General features: G+C 40.0%; 1 protein-coding gene across 9 annotated transcripts in view; it reads right to left on the reverse strand.

The window, feature by feature from the left end:
- EPC1 (enhancer of polycomb homolog 1) overlaps nt 1-20,915 on the reverse strand; it is a 114,376-nt gene that overhangs the window by 69,222 nt on the left and 24,239 nt on the right. For 8 of the 9 annotated variants that reach the window (XM_037890964.2, XM_037890959.2, XM_037890957.2 and 5 more), the window contains exon 1: nt 10,275-10,754. The exons of the other annotated variant lie outside the window; for it this stretch is intronic. In XM_037890964.2, coding sequence (XP_037746892.1) covers nt 10,275-10,427 — 153 coding nt within the window. In that variant the 5' untranslated portion in view covers nt 10,428-10,754. Of the gene's footprint in view, nt 1-10,274; nt 10,755-20,915 lie in introns of those variants that run through there. 9 annotated transcript variants of the gene reach the window in all.

The following is a 20,915-nucleotide window of genomic DNA, read 5'->3' on the forward strand; positions in this document are numbered from 1 at the left end:
GCTTCTGATTTTTCTAGATCATTTTTGAAGTGTCAACATCAGACGTGGACACAGTAAACAGCCTCACTAAGGTGATCTGACATTCCTACTTAATATTGCCCACTTACAGGTTACAGCATCACACTGGTAGTTAAATATTCAGCTGGTTATCTACCATGAGCTAGAAGTCTTTTCCCACCATCATTGTTTTCCAGGCTACAGTCCCCCTGCCATAGTTAAGTGTGATCTACCTTCTTTTCTTCCTAGATCTATGATCTGACATTTGGCTGTATTAAAACTTTAAGTCAGAGATGCCATGAGTCCCAATATCAAACAGTTTCTATAACATTTCTTGAAGATGCTCTTGGTGATTTGAGGATAGGACTCCTCATTACTCCTCAGACTTTGCTAGGAAGAGGAATCTGAGAAAGTTCAAAAGATTGCATTTAAACTAAAACAAATACTCTATATTGCTTTGTGCAAAGTCCAATATCTTGTGATCTGCCAGAGCTAGAAACACCAAACAGATTCAAATTATTTCACCACCAGAATCTTCCATCAGCCAAAGCATGGACACAGACTGGACCTTTCTTAAACATTTAAATATACCTGTGCTATGCTCAACTTTTCATTTATGAAATTCATGCAAGAGGAAAGCTGAGGCTAACAGAAGATTATAGTTTGTTTTGATTGATCCTCTCTATGATGTAGCATGATTCTACTCTACTGTATTTGTTTATTTTGGGGGAAGCAAGAGCAACATCTGTTTAATTTATCAAGACAATTAAGGGGTGAGTTGATTATGGTGTATAAGTACCGTCACAGAGAAAATACTAGGTAATAAAGTGGAAAAAGCCTCCTGGAAAACAGCATAACAAAAATGATTAGCTGTCAGTTGAACCCAGACAAATTCAAATTAGAAATAAGGCACAGAATTTAAATCACCCTCACTGTTAACTATTGGAACAAGCTACCAAGAGATATGGTGGATTCTCCATCTGTAGATGTCTTCAAACAGGGACTTTATGGAAGATACCCCTTTACTGAGCCCACTAACTTGAATAAAGTAACTGGAGAAAATTTGATGGCCCACAATATATAGGTCTGACTAGATGGGCTAATGGTCTCTTCTGGCCTTTACAATTTTATTCACATACCCCTGAGTTTAGCATTATGACAGACAAAACTGGATGGTTTATACACTTTTCAAATCATTTTTTTTCTTCTCATGATGATATGGCAACTTGTGAATATACTTCATGTGTCTGTTAGCAAACAGCAAAGCATAGATTAATAGAGTGTTTAAAATGGGATACAGGAAAGAAGGTTTGAATATAAAATAAAAAGCCTTTTGTATTATAAACAAAAAACCTCCTTTGGAGGAGGCACTTACAGAGCTAGGAAGCAATTACTATTGAATTTGATGCACCCCACACAGAGAGTGTAATAATGTGCAAGAGATAATTAATCTCCACCATCCTGATTTTCCCCTAAGGCAATTTTAAACTAGGGAGCTTGAACCTATTTAAAAAGCCTAATGAGGGCAAGATTTGCTTGTTTCACTTACCTTTTAAAAGTTGCCCCTAGCATCTATCAGCTCAAGATTATTTGTTGTTGCAAAGTAAAGCTGGATCCTTGTGGAGGTGTCCTGATTCCACATGAAAGACAACTGGAATCCCAAAACTGGAGACCTGGCTGCTGCACTTGTATAATAATCTCACATTTATGTACTCACAGTTGCCCCAATTGGATCCTAAGGCACTTATGAATAAACTATACTTAGGATCATACGCCACTGAAGGCAGCTATTTTACAGTATTTAAACTATTTATCTATTGACATTGAGTTCCTTTTCCAATCGCAATGGAAGTTTAGACAGAAAGCAGTTTCCTGAATTAATATTGGTGCCTTTGGCCAAATTCCCTTACAAGTGCAATGGGGCCTTTAATAAACCACAAGTATTTGTAGACACTGATTTTACTTTCATGTAAAGGCTTGTCTACACCAACCTGCACCGATTTAAACAAGTTTGTTTACACATGGGTTTGCACCAGTTTAAACAGGTCTACTGGTTGTAGCCTAGTGGACAGAGTGCTGAAATGGTACTCAAGAGACCTGGGTTTTATACCGGTCTCTGCCACTGGTTTGATAGATAAGTTTGGGCAAATCCCTTCACCTCAGTTTCCCCATCTGTAAAATAGGGATAATGGTACTGACCTTTGTAAAGCATTTGGGATCTGATTATTATAAAATTGGTTGAATCAGTTTAAACTGACAAGTCTAAAAAAAAAAAAAAATCTGTCTTAAGTGCACACACAGATGCAGCACTTTAACTAAAGTTGTGTTTGGTGCATTTTTTTTTTTTTTTAAACTGGTTCAGCTTTGTGTGTAGATCAGGCTTTATCTATGTCAGGGAGCACAGAGTTGCATTAGAAAACATGTTAACAAATGTCTAACAGACATTTAGTTCATGATGAACTAAAAAAACTGTTTAAGAGTGGCTAATATTAGTTTAGCTTAATTCAGTTTATCCAGTTAAAATCATCTGATCTTGCATGTCTCCACAAACTTGAGGAATAAGGACCGATTTAACTCAAAACTAGTTAGAAACCAATTTCATTAACCTGGTGCAGTTTCTCTGTGTAGTCTACCCTTCAGTGTCTTTACAGGTCTCCTAGCCAGGTTTGAGGTCTTAAAAAGCACATGGTAATAACTGGTTTCAGAGTAGCAGCGTGTTAGTCTATATTTGCAAAAAGAAAAGGAGTACTAGTGGCACCTTAGAGACTAACCAATATATTTGAGCATAAGGTGCCACTAGTACTCCTTTTCTTTAAGGTAATAACTGCAGCCACAGGCAGAAAATATTTACGTATATGCATTTATACATACACAGTATTACATAAAAACTATGCAACTTAAAATGACTTGTTTACAAAGTCAAGCACTCAAATGTTAAGGAAATGCCAGATTTACAGATGCATGCACTATATTAATTCTGCCTCATATTCATCAAATGAGGCAGGGATCCTGTGGAAAAAGTAATGCAGTTATAATACAAGGGACAGAACTCAAGTTGCATAGGAAACTACAGATCTTTCACTTCCTAATTTGTGTGGTTTCACTTTGCAAACTAATTAACAGGTTAATATTTTAAAAAGAGCAAGAACTGTTGTATACAACTAACAAATCCTCCATCACATATCAGGGTTTGATCACTGCAATATGAACTTCTGCCACTTGAGCTATAGAACCAGTTATGTTAGCTGGCACAAGGAGAAGGCTTTATCTCAGAGCTGGGGCAAAGAAAGATGAAATATTGCCGCCATGAGTTGGATCCAGGTAGTGTCTGAGGAAGGAGTCCAGCCCAGCTCTACCTCCAACCAAGGTGGTACCTCCAGTAGTGGAATGGATGCTGGGTGCCGGTGGGTTTACTTGGGGAGTCTGGCCCAGCTGGATTGGGAAGATCCTGCCCCATGTAGCGTCCCAGGGTAAGGAAGAAAAGAAGGGAAGGGAAGACTGGAATGATGGGGGCATGTGCTGGGTTGCAGGGAATGTAATGTGTGCACCAGGGAATCGAGATGCCCAGCCCACCTTTCTCCTCCCTCCCATTGCTCTGGCAGCTCCTGGTATAGTGTGCAGTGGTGCTGCGTTGTTCTGGCTCTTTAGAAAGAGCATGTTCAAAGTTCTCCTGAGGCATGCACTGGAATTTCCTAGGATAAGAGAAAAGGCAGGTTGCTAACCTGCGGCTTTTCTACATGCTGAATTTCCTGCTGAAAGGACAATGGTATTGGAGCATCTCAAAGAAAAGTTACTTCACATTTATGAGAGATTTTTGTATTAGGCATCTTAAATAAAGGGTCACTAACAGCTTCCCAAATTATAGACAAACATACATGTTCGTTAAGGAAAACTACACTAAAATAAAATGTTCAGTACTATTTTTTTCCTGTCTTCCTAGAGCTGATGAGACAATGGCCTGAGACCATGAATCTGTAAGTATTATTGAACCCTGAAGAATAAACAGCAAATGGTAGATTGTGATGGTATCTCAGCACTAAATTCATTCATTTAAAAGGAAAAATGTAGTTCAAATAGATTAAAACATTTAATGTTAAAGATAAGATGGGCTTTATCAGTCTGTTAAACGTATACTAGAACAGTTATCCAAGTATGTAACAATTTGTATTCCCCAATTCCCTGCAGTTAATATGAAGGCTCTAGATATGCCCAAAAACTTAATTTGTGTGGTAACAGGGAACCTGACAGTATTCTAAGGATTAATACGACGACAACTTAATTACAGAGTTACTGAGACAAACCAGATATTCTGTGACAACTAAACAGCCGCTCCACTGAACAAAGTAATTCCAACTTGTGTTGATTTCTCCATATTGCTTCATAACAATACAGTTTACGTCAACATAAATAAGAGATCAGAGAGCATAAAAATGGAAGAGACCTATTAGATCTTTTCCTGCAAATACAGAACGTTTACCAGACAAAGGGTTCCAATAAAAGAGACCCAAAGGCTATACATTTCATCTTAGCTAAGCAGCTTTAGAAACATCCCAGCAAGCCTCCCTAAGGTTCTCTGTACAATTTAATAAAACAGTTTTAGAACTGATTCTCTAAGTTCTCAGATTCAAAACCATTAGCAAACCAACATCCCACTAAATATGTAGCCAACTGAAAAGGGGAGAAAAGAGAGGGAGAAATTCAGGTCTGGTCTATGCTTGCAAATTAAATCAAAACCTAACTATGTCAGTTAGGGCATGTCTACACTTACTGGGGATCAACACTGCAGGGGTAGATTTAGTAGATCTAGTGAAGACCACTAAATCGACCGCAGATCATTCTCCCATCGACTCCAGTACTCCACTGGAACAAGGAGCGTAAGGTAAGTCAACAGGAGAGTGCCTCCCGCTGACACAGCATGGTGTAGACACTGCAGTAAGTCAACCTCAGCTACATTGACTCCAGCCATGTTATTCACCTACCTGGAATAGTGTAATTTAGGTCGACTTACCCCCATAGCGTAGACAACACCTTAGGGACTGAAAAATTTCACACCCTGAGCGTCACAGTTAAATCAACTTAATCCCTGGTCTGGACATAAAGTAGGTTGACAGATTTCCTCTGTCGACCTAGTTACTGACTTTTGGAGGGGTGGATCAACTACATCAATGGAAAAACCATTTCTGTCAATTTAGGAAACGTCTACGCTATGTCTATAGCGGCAGCGCTGTAACTATGCTGCTGTAGCGAGACATACCTTTAGATCTGGTCTACACTAGAAAGTTACACAAGTATAACTGGTAAAAACAGCACCTGTGAAAAAGTTATACAGGTATAAGCCATAGCATTGACTGTTATTATACTGGTATAGCTTATTTTGCTTCCCAAACTAGAATAAGCTATACCAGTGTAACTGCATCCACACTGCAGGGGAATGGCTACTTAATTATACTTGTACATGTAATCACTAAAACATTCTAGTTTAGACAAGACTAATGATTCACTTTAAAATACAATATAGGGTAGCTTGAGAACAAAAAACTTCAAGCACACGGCTTTGATTTTTCTTCATACATGTTCATGGTACATATGGTCCAGCCCCCTAGGCAAGCTAGTTTTGGGGTCAGATCTTAAAGAATTTCTGTTGCGTATGGGGTTGTTGGGTTTTTTAAAAAACAAGATACATTAACAATGTTTACACAGGTTTCAGAGTTGCATCCGTGTTAGTCTGTATTCGCAAAAAGAAAAGGAGGACTTGTGGCACCTTAGAGACTAACAAATTTATTTGAGCATAAGCTTTCGTGAACTACAGCTCACTTCATCAGATGCAGAGTCTCACATCACTAGGTACATTTAAACACTGCATCTCTTTTGGGGAGGAGCTGTAAAAAAAAAAAAAAAAAAAAAAAAAAAAACCCACAACGTTTTTTCTCCAGCAGCTGTGTATGTATTTAAAGCTGACCTGCAATGCATTTAAGACATTCTAATGCCACTTTATGGTGTGCGAAAATGATCTGAAAGTCTGTCAAGATAAAATATTTTTCTTGTTTAGACAGGCTAAGAAAGTCAAATCCAATCTTCCCTGTTTTGGTTGGTTGACCTTTAAGTCCAGGACATTTGAGAGTTTTGAATCTTAAAAGGCTCCCTTTTCTGAAGTGTTAGTTACTGAAGTTACACAGGTGCTAAAAAAGTCCATTCAACAGCATAACTTCTCTCAGCTCGTAATGTTACTGTTGCACTAGTTCTCCAGTTGTCAGCTTGTGTTCTAGCTTAGTCAGGATCTGAATTTCTAATCTTAAAATCAGCATTCTTATTAAAAATATATCTTCCAGACCTTTACTAATAACAAAGCAAAGAAAAGAGGCACAAACCTTTCTCTCCCTTTTCCTCCCCCCACTTCCGATTTATGTAGGCAACTTAAAAAAACAGAAGTTTGTTATAATAACTTAGACAGTATTTTGTTGTTACTGCTTTTTGTATTATTGTTGCAATATTAACTACACTATATATCCACTTAGGTCAGTTGTCTGTTTCCAATCACTAATGCAATAAAATGATGGTTTTATTTGAGAACAGGATGTTTTTTAGGTTTTTTGGCTGTATGATAATTTAGTGTGGTATGGGTGAACATAATTGGTAGTTTTCAAATTTTGTACTTTTAAAAACTAGCAATTTATTTATGATCTTAATGAAGATTTGCACTCCCCTTCCTGGGAATTTCCTTCGGTTAATTAAGGCACTTGATAATTTGCTTAACAGCGAGATTCCAATTTCTAAGCAGCATTGGAAATTGGGGCCTAAACCAAGCCAACCATGAGGACTACTTCAAAAGTTATTTATCTCCTGGTATTATGTAACAAAGAGCTTTCTACTGTAAGAATTACCTCTCAACAGAGCCAACATCACATCTGAAGTCTTGTCTTATTAGAGAGAAGAAATGTAATACTAGGTAAATGGATTAACATCTTAAGACCTTTGGCTGCCAAATTTGTTTTAAATAATAGCTAAAACATCTACGAAAAGGGGTGTTTTAGACCTAGATACAAGAAGTTCAGTAAGGTCTGGCCTCATGCTTTCAGCATTTTTACTCATCTGAAGATTCCCATTCTACTACTAAAGTTGTGTTATTTTCCATACTGGTTCTTCTTTTTGGGAAGGGGAGGGGTAGAAAGATGAGATGAAGGGGAAATAAAATACGTATCCTTTTATACACAAAGTAGTAGTTTAAATCTCATGGCAAGATATTTAGCCCAAGGATAGCTCTTTTAAATCTAAATTTAAATGAATACATGCTTGATGTTATGTAAAACTTGAAGTTGTATTTAAACACTATTAGCAGGCTGCTGTAGGTGCCTGATCACAGTAGTTTATTGTAAAGAAAGTTTCTTAAAAAATATTTAAGAACCACACACTACTGAACTATGTCCTCTTTTGTAGAGTCTAAAGAATTGGACATTCAAATCATTAATTGCATTCACAGTGTCACAGAATATACACTATGTGAGCTGACCTATTACTACATACGTTAACTCCTACTCCTTTCCCCCATCCCCCAAAATATTACATGACATTTTGAGAACTAATGGAGCACTCCACTGATCTGTTTCCTTATATTGAACACCAGCACATTCTGGAATGGAGAAAAATGGCTACAGAAAAAAAATTGAGTAGCAAATCCGAGCATAGTGATTTAAGAAGAAAAAGTGTTTATTCTTAACTAAGACATTACATAATTCCTGAAGTAATTTCAGATGGGTTCAACAAGATAAGAGTTTTCCACTGGCAAGTGAATATTCTTCAGTTTGTTACTTTATCAGAGAAAAGGCATATGCAAATTTAACTTGAATTAAAACTGTCTGGCTAACTATTTTGTTAGTCACACTTGTTTTTAAAACTTTATTTGCAAAAAAAATCTAAGCATAATCACTTAATCAGATTTTTCATATTAGCAAACCCTCTTCCTTTGCCCAAAACCTGTGACAGTGACTATCAACCTTGCCTTAGCTAGAAAGAAAAGGCTACTCATGCTGGTATAGTTTTCACCCCAAAAGACTCACCTCTACAAGCCTATAGCAGAAATAAAACAAAGACAAAAGTTATATGGTAATATATTACTTTTAATTAAAATACAGATAGGATACTATTATGATAAGCATAACAAAACTGTTTCTTTACTTTAAAATGTAATGGAATTGGAAATAAAGTACTATACCCCACATATCAAAAGATGAAAACTTTGTATTCAAACAGGTCTCTGTACTGTACCAGCATACAGTACCTAAAACATTCTTATTGGACAAAAGTTAATCTCATTTAACTCAATTTTGAGTCATCTAGTCTCAATTTTTTCCCCCCCATGTTTATTACAGTTCAGCAAAACATGCTTTGTTGAATAATTACAGTAGTTAATGTTCGTACAAGTTCTAGATATGTTACATAATTGTTAAGTATAGTATAAATCCTCAAACTCCAAAATACAACTTAAAAGATGATTTACAGCACAAACACAATACAGGACACAGATTGATAATTTCTGGATGGATTAGGAAATATCAAATACAAAATTGTTGCGTGAAATTCCACATGGTTTGTAAAATTGTCTGTACACTCTAGCACGTGTAGAAGGCTGTACCTTAAAACCAAGGAATGCATTCCTTAGATTTAGAGAAATGTAACAAGTTTCACTTTTAGTATCTATAGGAATGCAGGTCGGAGCTTAACTGTCTTAACCCAACCACTTTAAAAACAGTACTATCAACTTGAAATCTAGTAAATTTAAAAAAAAAAAAAAAAAAAAAAAAAAGGTTAGCATAAGGTAAGTGCCACACTTGCTCCCTACCTTTCCTCCCTTTACCAATACTCGTGGTTTTAAAGGTCACATTTTTAAACATGTTCTCTTTTCTACTGCTGTACAAAACCTCTATAGAAACAGGGAAGAACTGACTATGCTAGGAAAACAATGAGTGTGACAAGAGCTGTCATGTGCACAAACTAAAACTGAAAAAGAGACTACCTTCCCACAGTCTCTTCAGGTACAGTATTGCTACATTGTAACAATGGCAGGTAAAAAAAATTTCAAATTGTTTTTAAGTTGACAATCCTTTAAGCAAAGGGCCTTGAAGGGACTGTCTTCCAATGAAAATTTAAATCTTCAGTACAACAGCAGAAAGAAGCAGAAAGTGGTGGAGATTTAAACTTCCAAACGCAGATTACCTTTTAACAATTTTGTAGAAAAATAGCAGCCAGTGTGTCTGAATTGTAACAACCGTTATTCCTTTATCTGATTCGTGTATGAACTATTCCTGATCACCATGTGCTTGAAGGTATTTCTGTGATTACACATCATGTGCAAGTATTGACATAAGCCTGACAAAAAGTTTAAATTCTTATATTTACATAACTTGTTAAGGGGAAGTCGTCATTAGACTGAAAACCCTTTTTACAACAAAGATCCTATTAGCAAGGAGCAGACTTATAACCCCCAAATCTCAATACCTTGCCGTCTTATGCTTATTTTCCCCCTGCCCTAAAATGAGCTCATAGCGTTTTCAGGAATTAAAGGTACAAGGAAGTCAATTTATGTCTAGTTTATAGTTAAAACCGGGCATATGTAACAGCACGTGTCGTCCCCCCCAGTGACTCAACAGCCCATGGACAGAGGTATAAGCCTGGCTGCAACCTTCACTGTGGGTCCACAGCGCTGATCACGCTCCTGAGCCCATAGGTACAGTCAAGCCGCACAGAAGTCCTAGGTGGGCTGCTCTGCCATGATCTCAGCCGTGGCCCGCACATGCAGGAGAACAGACCCACCATGTGCATAGCCACAGCTTCCTCACAACACCCATAGCCTATGCCGCGCTCCCCCTACCGCAGCATATAACTCGACACCGCCACCGTGTGGCAGCGGGAGAGCGCTGCCGCCTCCCCAGGCACCAGCGCGCGCTGCCGCACAAGGCCCAGCCCAAGAACCAGAGACAACAAAATGGCGGCCGCCCGCTGCGTCACGTGACCCCCTTTGTGCCTTTCGAGGCCTGGGAAAGGCCCTGCCAGCCGCCGCGGCGGCCGGGTTCGGGGTGGCGGGGTCCACGGGAAAGACTTGGTAGGGGACGAGGGGGATGATTTGGGCTCGGCACCCTCCCTCTCCAGTCCCCTATCCCCGCGAGCGGGGAGAGCGGGGAGAAGATGGCGGCCATTTTGTGCTTGCGCAGAGGCGAAGGTGGGGGCCCCGGGTCGGGTGCGGGGGATGGAGGAACCCGGCCGCGGGGGGGGGTCTCACGTACCGACTCCTCTTCCTTCTCCATGCCCGTGGGCATCTGCGGCACAGCCCGGTTGATGGAGGCATATTCGGCCAGGTCGGGCAGATCCTCGCAGCGGAAGACGGGCAGCGGCTTGGACGCGTCCAGCGCCCGGGCCCGGAACGACAGTTTGCTCATGTTAGGCAGCGATGGCGGCTCCGACTGGGGAGGGGGGGGCGGCAGTGAGAGCGCTCCGAGCTGAGAGCCGGACCCCGCCGAGCGCTCTCATGGAGGGACCGGGGCTCCCCCAGCGGGGCGGGGCGCACTCCGACGCGGGGCCCGGCGGCGCCGGCTGGCGCGGCTGGGCTGGGCGCTGGCTTCTCTTCTCTGCCGCTCCGGCTCTGCTCAATACGCCACGGCCAACATGGCGGACATTAAACCTCGACTGGCCGCCTCTTTCAGCCAACCCCAGCGCCACAGCCATTCCCACACTGCATCGCGCAGGGGCGCGGGCACAGCGCCGCCCGGGGCAGGGGGCGCGCGGCGCGGGCCCTGGGAGCGCGGGCACGAGAGAGCGGGACAGCTCAAACGGGCCGAGAGGGATGCTCAGAGGCAGGTGTCCGAGAGATTCCCGCTTCAGGGCGGGACAGGCTCTATCCGCGCCTCAGCGCGAGGAGAGGGCCATTCACCCTCAGTCGCTGGGCCAGAGGCCCCGTGGTGTGGGGTCGGGGGCTAGCCACGAGCCTTCTCACTCACTGTGGGGCAGGCAGGGGGACAGGCCCCCTCATTAATGGGGTAAGGACCACGCAAGACCCTTCACTCCCTGCAGGGCCGGGGGAGACAGACTACCTGGGAGTCAGTTGTAAAGACAAGCAACACAGGCGACCGACCTGGCTTAGGCCGATGCGTGAAGCAGCCTGGGCAGGGAGGTGGTTGTCTTCTAAGGGTAGTTTCCCTCCCCAAGACCTGCTGCTGTTGAGCTCCCTGGCAGCCCCTCTCAAGGGGTTTGTGACATCAGAGTCCATAGAACTGAAACCTCAGCCATAGAGAAAGGAAGAGATTGTCACTGGGGCTGTTTAAAACTTTTTTCTGTTTGTTCCTGTGACTCTAACTCTTGAAATTCTGGTTTTGTTAAGAGTTTAACACTTCATGATTAGTAGTCTGAGGGTAGTATCCCAGTCGGGCACTGTAAACCTCGATACCAAACAGATGATCCTTGGCCCAAACACTTTACAACCTAATGAAAGGCTGAGCTGCTAAACCACATTTGAGTCACACAAGATGTCCCCAAGAAGATCAGGGAAGACAAAAGTTAACATTCCTTATATTTCTAGGTTAAAAAAACAACTTTTTTTCTGGAAAAAGAAAAACTTCAAAGAACCAAACTGTACAGCAGTTTAAGTTTTAAACAGAATGAAGTCCACAGTAGTGGCATATACACTTGATGCTTGGGAAGGACTAATTTCACAATGCTGAAAACAGTTATGAGCCAGATTATCTAGGAGGAAGAATTTAATCAGAAAAAAGTGAGTGATGATTGGTTAAGAATACTTTACTAGCTACAATTGAGGAAGAAGGCCATACTGGTTAAAAAACAAAATCTGGTGTAGCAGGGGAGTGAAGGCTGCTGTAAAAAAATATTTTATATATAAGAATATACAAATGGAAGAAAGGGGAAGTTGATAGTAATCAATATAAATCAGAAACTAGGAACTAGAAAAATTGACAAGGAAAGCAAAGGGACATAAGGAGATATCTATAGCCAGCAGAGTTAAGGACGATAAGGAGTTTTTAAAGTCTATTAGGAACAAAGACTCCGAACAACAGTATTGGTCCATTGCTAGATGGAAATGGTAGAATTATCAACAATAACTGTGTTCCATAATATTTCTGTCCTATAGTTGGGAAAAACATATGTAGTCATATGAGATAACATTTTCCATTCCATTAGTACAGTGGTTCTCAACCTGCAGCTCAGTTAGCACACAGCTGTGGCCCAGCTCAGCTGCGTCCCAAAGGCTGCCCTGCCCGCATGGCAGGGGTCCAAGGCAGGCAGCTGACCGGCCCTGTGAGTGGCCGGGGTCCGGGCTGCCACTGTCCTGCCACCCGGTCCCTATGTCCCAGGTAACACATTGTATAAATAAATTGAGAACCACTGCATTAGTATCTCAAAAGAACACTAACTAGTAGCTACTAAAAAGTTAGACATTTTTAAATCTGCAGGTCTAGATAACTTGTATCCAAGACTTAAAAGAGCTGGCTGAGAAGTTCACTGGACTGTTCATGTTGATTTTCAATAAGTCTTGGGACACTGGGGAAGTTCCAGAAGACTGGAAGAAAACTAATGTGCCAGTATTTAAAAGTGTAAGTGAGATGACCCGGGTAATTAGGGACCTGTCAGTCTGAAACTGATCCTGGGCAAGATAATGGAGCAGTTGATACAGGACTTGATCAATAAAGAATTAAGAGGGTAATATAATGAATGCCAATCAAATGGGTTTGTGGGGAAATAAATCCTGTCAGACTAACTAGATATCTTTTTGTGATAAGGTTATAAATTGGGTTGATAAAGGTAACAGTGTTGATGTAATAGTCTTAGAATTCTGTAAGGCATTTGATTTGGTACTATATGATTTTGATTAAAAATAAGAAAAATATTAATATGGCAGACATTAAATGGATTAAAAGCTGGCTAACTGATAGGTCTCAAAATGTCATTGTAAACAAGGAATCATCATCATCAAGTGGGTATGTTTCTAGAGGGATCCTGCAGGAACTGGTTCTTGGCCCTATACTATTTAACATTTCTATTAATGACCCAGAAGAAAACAAAATAGTCATGGATACAGTTTGCAGAGGACACAAAAATTGGGGAAGTGGTAAATAATGAAGACGACAGGCCATTCATACATAGCAATCTGGATCACTTGGTAAGCTGGACACAAGCAAACAATATGCATTTTAAAATGGCTAAATGTAAAAATATACATCTAGGAACAAAGAATGTAGGCCATACTTTCGGATGGGGGAGTTTATCCTGGGAAACAGCGACTCTGAAAGAGATTTTGGGGTTGTGGTGGATAGTCAGCTGAACATGAACTCTGATGTGATGCTATTGCCAAAAGGCTTACTGCCATCCTTGGATGCAAAAAGGGGAATCCCTAGTAGGAGCAGAGAGATTACATTCCTGGGGGAAATTCTGCACCAAAAAATTGAAAATTCTGCACACAATATTTTAAAATTCTGCATATTTTGTCAAAATAACGCAATATAATCACACCAGTTTCAATTATTTTGGTAATTTATTTCAAAATAACTGTCAGCTAATATGTCTAACAATACAGCTAATAAAAAAGATCCAGGAAAAGTTTTTTGACAAATAGATTTCTTACTAGGCATTCCTTACTTAATCATAGAATCATAGAATATCAGGGTTGGAAGGGACCTCAGGAGGTCATCTAGTCCAACCCCCTGCTCAGAGCAGGACCAATCCCCTACTAAATCATCCCAGCCAGGGCTTTGCCAAGCCTGACCTTAAAAACTTCTTAGGAAGGAGATTCCACCACCTCCCTAGGTAACGCATTCCAGTGTTTCACCAACCTCCTAGTGAAAAAGTTTTTCCTAATATCCAACCTAAACCTCCCCCACTGCAACTTGAGACCATTACTCCTTGTTCTGTCATCTGCTACCACTGAGAACAGTCTAGACCTGGCAAGCCCCAGGCAGGATAGGTAAAAGAAAGAGCCTGCCTTTTTCACAGAGCCGGTCAGGGGATAAGAGGACACAGACAGCATGGGGGATCAGACAGGGGCTCCTAAGAGCTAGTGATGGAGGACAGACTGGGGCAGGGGCTGAATGGGAGTGGAGGCGCAAGGCCACATGGGCAGAGAGGGAGAGGGTGCAGAGCTATAGGGGAGAAGAGGGACAGCTGAGTGGGGGCACAGAGATACATGGGACAGGGGATGCAGGGACACATGGAGATAAGGGGAGGGGGCTGGCAGAGGAGACATGAACAGAGGGGAGGGGGTGCAGGGCAACAGGGGGGACTGTAATAATAATACAGAACTCTGAGTAATAATTCATTTAAGCTACAGTACAGAACTGTATTTCCCACACCGCTCAGAATGCAAAGGCTTGGGGGATTCAGGGGTAATAGAGAATCTGAGGGAGAGGGAAGTAATGCTGGAAAGGAGCATGGGTATGAACCTGAAGGGCTGTTGGGTATGCGTGGGAAAAGTATGGAACAGGTTCTTTGTTGGGGGCAGGAAGGGATTGTTAGGGAGCGTCCCCATGTAGACCCTGGCTGACCCTAGCCTCTACCATTCAGTCAGGCACATCTGCCCCTGTCCCCATGTGTCTCTGTGCCCCCACTCAGCCATCCTCCTTCCCCCCTGTTGCCCTGCACCCCTTCCCCTCTGTTCATGGCTCCCTGCATCTCCTCTGCCAGCCCCCTCCCCTTATCTCCATGAGTCCCTGCACCCCCTGTCTCCATGTATCTCTGTGCCCCCACTCAGCTGTCCCTCTTCTCCCCTATAGCTCTGCACCCTCTCCCTCTCTGCCCATGTGGCCTTGCGCCTCCACTCCCATTCATCCCCTGCCCCAGTCTGTCCTCCATCACTAGCTCTTAGGAGCCCCTGTCTGACCCCCCATGCTGTCTCTGTCCTCTTATCCCCTGACCGGCTCTGTGAAGAAGGCAGGCTCTTTCTCTTACCTATACTGGCTGGGGCTTGCCAGGTGTGGCTGCAGTGTTCTAGCACCACAGTGCCCTTTAATAGGCAAAAGGCAGAACTGCAGCAACTTTTTAGCAGTAGCTATTTTCTGGAAAAAAAAATTACAATTATGCACAGCACATGAAATATGCATGCATGCAGTGGTGCAGAATCTCCCCAGGAGTAAGATTTTACCTCTGTATTTGGCACTGGTGTGACCGCTGCTGGAATACTGTGCCCAGTGCTGGTGTCCACAATTCAAGAAGGATAGTGAAAAATTGGTGAAGGTTCAGAGAATAGCCACAAGAATGATTAAAGAATTAGAAAACATGCCTTATAGTGAGTGAGCTCCTTGACTCTATATATTTAGATTAACAAAGAGAAGATTAAGGGGTGATGATTACAGTCTGTAAATACCAACACCTGAAAAAAATATTTAATAATGGGCTCTTCAATCTAGAAGTGAAAGGTCTAACATAGGCGTTCTCAAATTGGGGCTCACAAGGTTATTATATGGGAGTCACGAGTACATGCACAAAACAGAGTGAAACAGCTATAAAATATATCATTTAAATCCAGTGTTTTAGAAAATTACACACACCTTTCCATCACAATGTAGTGTATTTACTTCAAAAAGTATTGTAAACATATAATGCAGCAATTATTGTTTCTAAACAAAATATATATTTGTATTATCACTACTTTAAGGAAACTGGACTACGGGGATTATAGTATTGTGCGCGCAGTTTATTGTCTTGAGACTAAAAAGATGGGACTGAGACAACAGCATTAGAGCTAAGCTTGATTGTTCAGCGCTGAAGAGCTGCATTAAACCACAGATCACTCAGAACACAGATTGGCCAATAAAAAGTAATTTATAATTTAACAGTTAGACACTGAGGCAGAGGCGGAGCTAGGGGGACTTGCAGGGGCTATACCCATCAAAAAATTTTTCCTTAGCCCTACTCTTCCCCTGAGCCACCCCTCCCAGCGAAAAGGTCAAATGTAATGCAGAAATAAGGGTGGCATGATATGGCATTGCCACCTTCACTTCTGCAGTTCTGTGCTGCTGCCGTCAGAACTAGGCACCCAGCCAGCAGCTCCTGCTGCTCTCCAGCCACCTAACTTTGAAGGCAGCGTGCTACTGCTGGACGTGGTGCTGCCTTCAGAGCTGGAAAGCTGTGAAAAGTGATTTACAAATATCACTTTTCACATCAGACTTAGCGCTCCGTTGCCACCCTTCTGCGCTGCTGCTGGCAGTGGCGCTGCATTCAGAGCTGCCCTGCTGCCACTAGCAGCGCAGAAGTAAGGGTGGCAATGCGATATTAAGTCTGCTGTGAAAAGTGATATTGACAAAGTTTCTTCATGCCCTCTCCAGTATTAAACAAGTTATTTTAAAAAAAATATTTACTATGCTTATAACAATAATTCAATAAAAATTTTTTAGTCTTAAAGGGGTGAGAAAATGTAAATTCATTTTAAACAATAGGGTTATAAATTTAGCATTTAAAATACTGTTAAATATAAAAAAATGTGTTTTTAATTTATAAGGGGAGTTGCACTCAGAGACTTGCTGTTTGAAAGGGGTTGCCAGTACAAAAAGTTTGAGAACTACTGGCATAACATACAATCCAATGGCTGGATGTTGAAGCTAGACAAATTCAGAATGGAAATAAAGTGTACATTTTTAACAGAGCCAGCAATTTATCATTGGAATCATTGGATATTTTTCTAACATATGCTCTAGAAATTATTTTTGGGAAGTTCTATAGCATATTAGGTGATTGCAATGGTCTCTTCTGTTTTTGGAGTTTATTAATCTAGTTTAAACTTGTTTATATTAGGGTTTTATATGTGTTTACTTAATTGGGTTAGTTAACATGATTGACTTTTCTTGTACAGCGAAGGTAACAGTGAGAAATTTTCAGTCTCACTAATGACAATGAAATCTTGCATTCAAATTGCCCCAATTTGTGACACAGCAGCTCCTGGAATGTCAATTTTCCTAACCCTTCATTAACTAGAGTTGAAGGTGCAACTACTGTCTATTTTAAGAACCCTACAACATCAATTTATTCATGTAAAGATATTCTTTTGGGCCAAAATTTAAAACTGATCCAAGAACTATATAGGTGGACCCGTTTACCCAGGCAGAGTCTCATTCACAATTCAGTTCTCAGTACAGGATTGAGGTCTATAAGTTGTGTGTGTTTATAATATTAAATAAAATCATGAAAATATTTTAATATGCCAGTTCATGTTTTGTTTGAATTTAAACAGTCCTCTCCAGTGTTTTAAAGGCAAATATTGTGGCACTGTATTAGTGCCTGAGATCCAGAAGATAAAATTGACCTGTTTATTTTTTTGGAGTGACGTGATAGGTAAGCAGCTTCTTTTGATATACAAATACATAAATAGTGGAAATAAAATTAATTTTTTAAAATTCTTTCAGTTTTAATAATTGGAGGTGCTGTTTTTGACACAGATAAAGACATTGTTTTGACCCTATCATCATCATAATGGGTTAGATTTAAGAATTCCTCTATGTTGGTTGAAACCTTGCTAAATGTAGTTGTTGCTAGCAAAGTTTCAGTCCTGCGGTTGGACACTGGGCTACCTTCCAGCCCAGGCTCTCAAAGTGCTTTACACACTGTAATTAATCTTCACAACATCCCTGGGAGAGGTAATTATGTTACATGTGCTACTGAAAGGTAAAAGAATATTTGTGGAAATACCAAGAAAGCGACAGTTATTAATGACTGAGATATGGTCTCTTTTTTATATGAGATATTCAAATGTTAGAGCGAAATGGAAAATATGATATTAATTTGTATTTTCACTAGATATTTCAGTGAAGTGTTAAAAATGTAAATAGCTTTTTACCCTATCTTTTATAAATTAAGCATTAATATTCATTCAGTAAATAGAAATGCTTTCTTATTCTTATTTAAAAATCTAAGATTTTCCAATACACAGGAGTTTATAAATTTGCAGTATAAATTATAAGTACACAAGTCTCAGCTATTGTGCATGCAAAGTTTGTCTTCCAAATTTTACTGTTAACTGTGAATTATGTATTATGTACTGCAATACTGCTATCGGTACTATGTACCTTCAGAGTACGTTGGCATTTGTCAGTACTAGAGCATGTGCTGAAACAGATATCAGGCAATTAACCAGAAGGTACACCAATAAAATGTAACCTTTTTCTCTCATCAATGTCAGGAGAGGAAATTTAAATAATAAAAAGCTAAATTTAAAGGATATGCCATTCTTTAAAAAGGAAGGATATTCAGAGTTAAACACTAATAGTTCTTGTTTAACCCTTGTGCCTAAACCTTGCAGTTTACACAAATGTACGCAATATTGATATACCACTTGGGCACAAACAGGGTACTTGGTTGGTTAAAAGCTTTTTGCCTAAAATTCTTGGGGCTAGCTATTCATTTCCCCAACAATAGACATATACCAGGAAAATTATTTTCTGCTGCAAACAGATGAAAACTGTATTAATCCTCAAGTTACTGTAAACCATTTGCTAAATGTCAATCTTTTAAACTATAACTTACATGATAATACTGATACTGGAAAAACAAAGATCACAAAATTAGGTGACGGGTACTGAAATTCAGGATTTCTGCTCTGAGCAGATTACAGCACGGAAATGTATGAAAAACCATTCAGAGGCAGCACTTACAGTAGAGGTTGTTTGAGGTTCAGTGATAATATATGACAACATTTCAAATGTTGCCATTTCTGGAGTCTTCAATGTAGGTAAAATAGGAATTGCCATACTGATACAGATATTTGACCCATCTATCCTTTTATCCTGTCTTTAACTGTAGCAGAAAATAGACACCCCCCTCTCACCCCCCATCATTAATTCAGGTGTACTTCAAAAAAATGTGAACGTCTGCAGCTGTTTCACTTAGAAATTCAAGATGTCTAATTAAATTATCATACAATAGGGATAAAAGTTTATCCTTATCTTTTGCCTACTTGTTTATTGATAAGCTAAAGTAAAAACTGCAAAGGAAATAGAAATGTCTGATCCCATTACACTATGTAGCTTGTTTTGTTCAGCAAAGGAATAACAGAAGTGAATAGTGAATGGGATATTTAAAGTGTAAGTGCTTGGTTTTCATTTGTCTTTGAACTATTTATGTATTATATTCAAGGGCGTTCATTGTCTTTGCATGGTATTTTTAGGTGGTCCAAAAATCACTGTTGTACTTTTAAAAAGAGCTAATCATGGTATAGAGTTCTCTCTGTTTGGAAAATTAAGTTCCTGGCATATTTTTCTAGAAGCAAAGCTCTTTGGTCTGCATGGTGGTATCTTTTAGCACTACACTTTCTCATCTGCAAAGACCTTTTTGATTAAAAATTAAAGATGATGCATATTTGTTGCCCATGCCATATCCAACTGAAATTGAAAGTCTCCACCACCTCAATGTCTTTGTGTTGCAGTTATAGAGGACAAAGATTTGAACTGTGAAATATGGGTCACTTGGTAAATAAATAACAATTACTGAGACACTGACGGCATAAGTATACTTCAGAAGCACGATGGACAGCGAGTTTTCCTGATTTGCTCTGATAAAAAGTCAAAGGTGCAACTGATAACAGATTTTAAAAACGTAGTAAACAGTGTGTACATCATATCAGTTGAGGTAAAAAAGCCAGAGACATTAAGGCTAGAATAAACAGAAAGGTTGCTTTTAGTCATTCTTTAATGAATGCTTTAAAATGCAAGAAAAAATGAAACCTCGTTCTCTAGTATTGGCGTTTGAACTGGACAGAATTACAGTAGTAGAGAGCTGATAGAAGTTTCTTGATGAAAACTAATGGAAGTTTTCACTGTCCACTGGAGGAATACCTTCCAGTAGCTAGTCTGAAAATGTGCACTTCAGGACCTAGACTATTTCTACTATCTAAGTGTAAAGGAAGTAAGTACAGTAGAACCTCAGGGTTGCAAACACCAGAGTTACAAACTGACTGGTCAATCACATGCTTCATTTGGAACAGGAAGTACACAATCAGGCAGCAGCAGAGACAAAAATATTCTTTAAAAAGCAGCTACAGTACAGTACTGTGTTAAACAAACTACTAAAAATAAAGGGAAAGTTAAAAAAAAAAGATTTGACAAGGTAAGGAAACTGTTTCTGTGCTTGTCTCATTTAAATTAAAATGCTTTTAACCATCATTTTTCTTCTGCATGGTAAAGTTTCAAAGCTGTATTAAGTCAATGTTCAGGTGCAAACTTTTGAAAGAACAACCATAACATTTTGCTCAGAGTTATGAACATTTCAGAGTTACAAACAGCCTCAATTCTCAAGGTGTTCATAACTCTGAGTTTCTACTGTACTCTGATTATAATCATCTCACTAACTCAACCGTGGAGCAGTTTCTTCAATATTTGCCTCTTTCTACCATTGAAATCAGTTTAACAAGACATAGTGGCTAATGGCAGCCTCCAAAATGAAGGAAGAAAGAATATGGAGGTAATTTAAATTTTTTAGAAAGATGTGCAGATTGTTTTTAAAATGGCAAAGGAGTGCATTCAATTCAAGAACTTAATTGAATTGGCTCGTTAGCACTGACCCCCCACTTGGTAAGGCAACTCCCATCTTTTCATATGCTGTGTATTTATACCGCCCTACTGTATGTTCCACTCCATCATGCAGATGATGAAGTGGGTTTTAGCCCATGAAAGCTTATGCCCAAACACATTTGTTAGTCTCTAAGGTGCCACAAGTACTCCTCGTTGTTTTTGCTGATACAGACTAACACGGCAAACCACTTTGAACCTGTTTCCAACAAGTGTTAATCAATATCCCTCCTGAAGCTGGTGCAACAGTCTTCAGGTTCTAGTTACAGTATGGTTGTGTGAAAATTATACGTAGATGAAGCTTTAGACTTCATTTTCTACATGTTATACTTTTGTTTCATCAAAAATATGTATTCAGGGAATATAAAG

This window comes from Chelonia mydas, chromosome 2 (genome assembly GCF_015237465.2).
Source record: "Chelonia mydas isolate rCheMyd1 chromosome 2, rCheMyd1.pri.v2, whole genome shotgun sequence".
Taxonomy (NCBI): Eukaryota; Metazoa; Chordata; order Testudines; family Cheloniidae; genus Chelonia; species Chelonia mydas.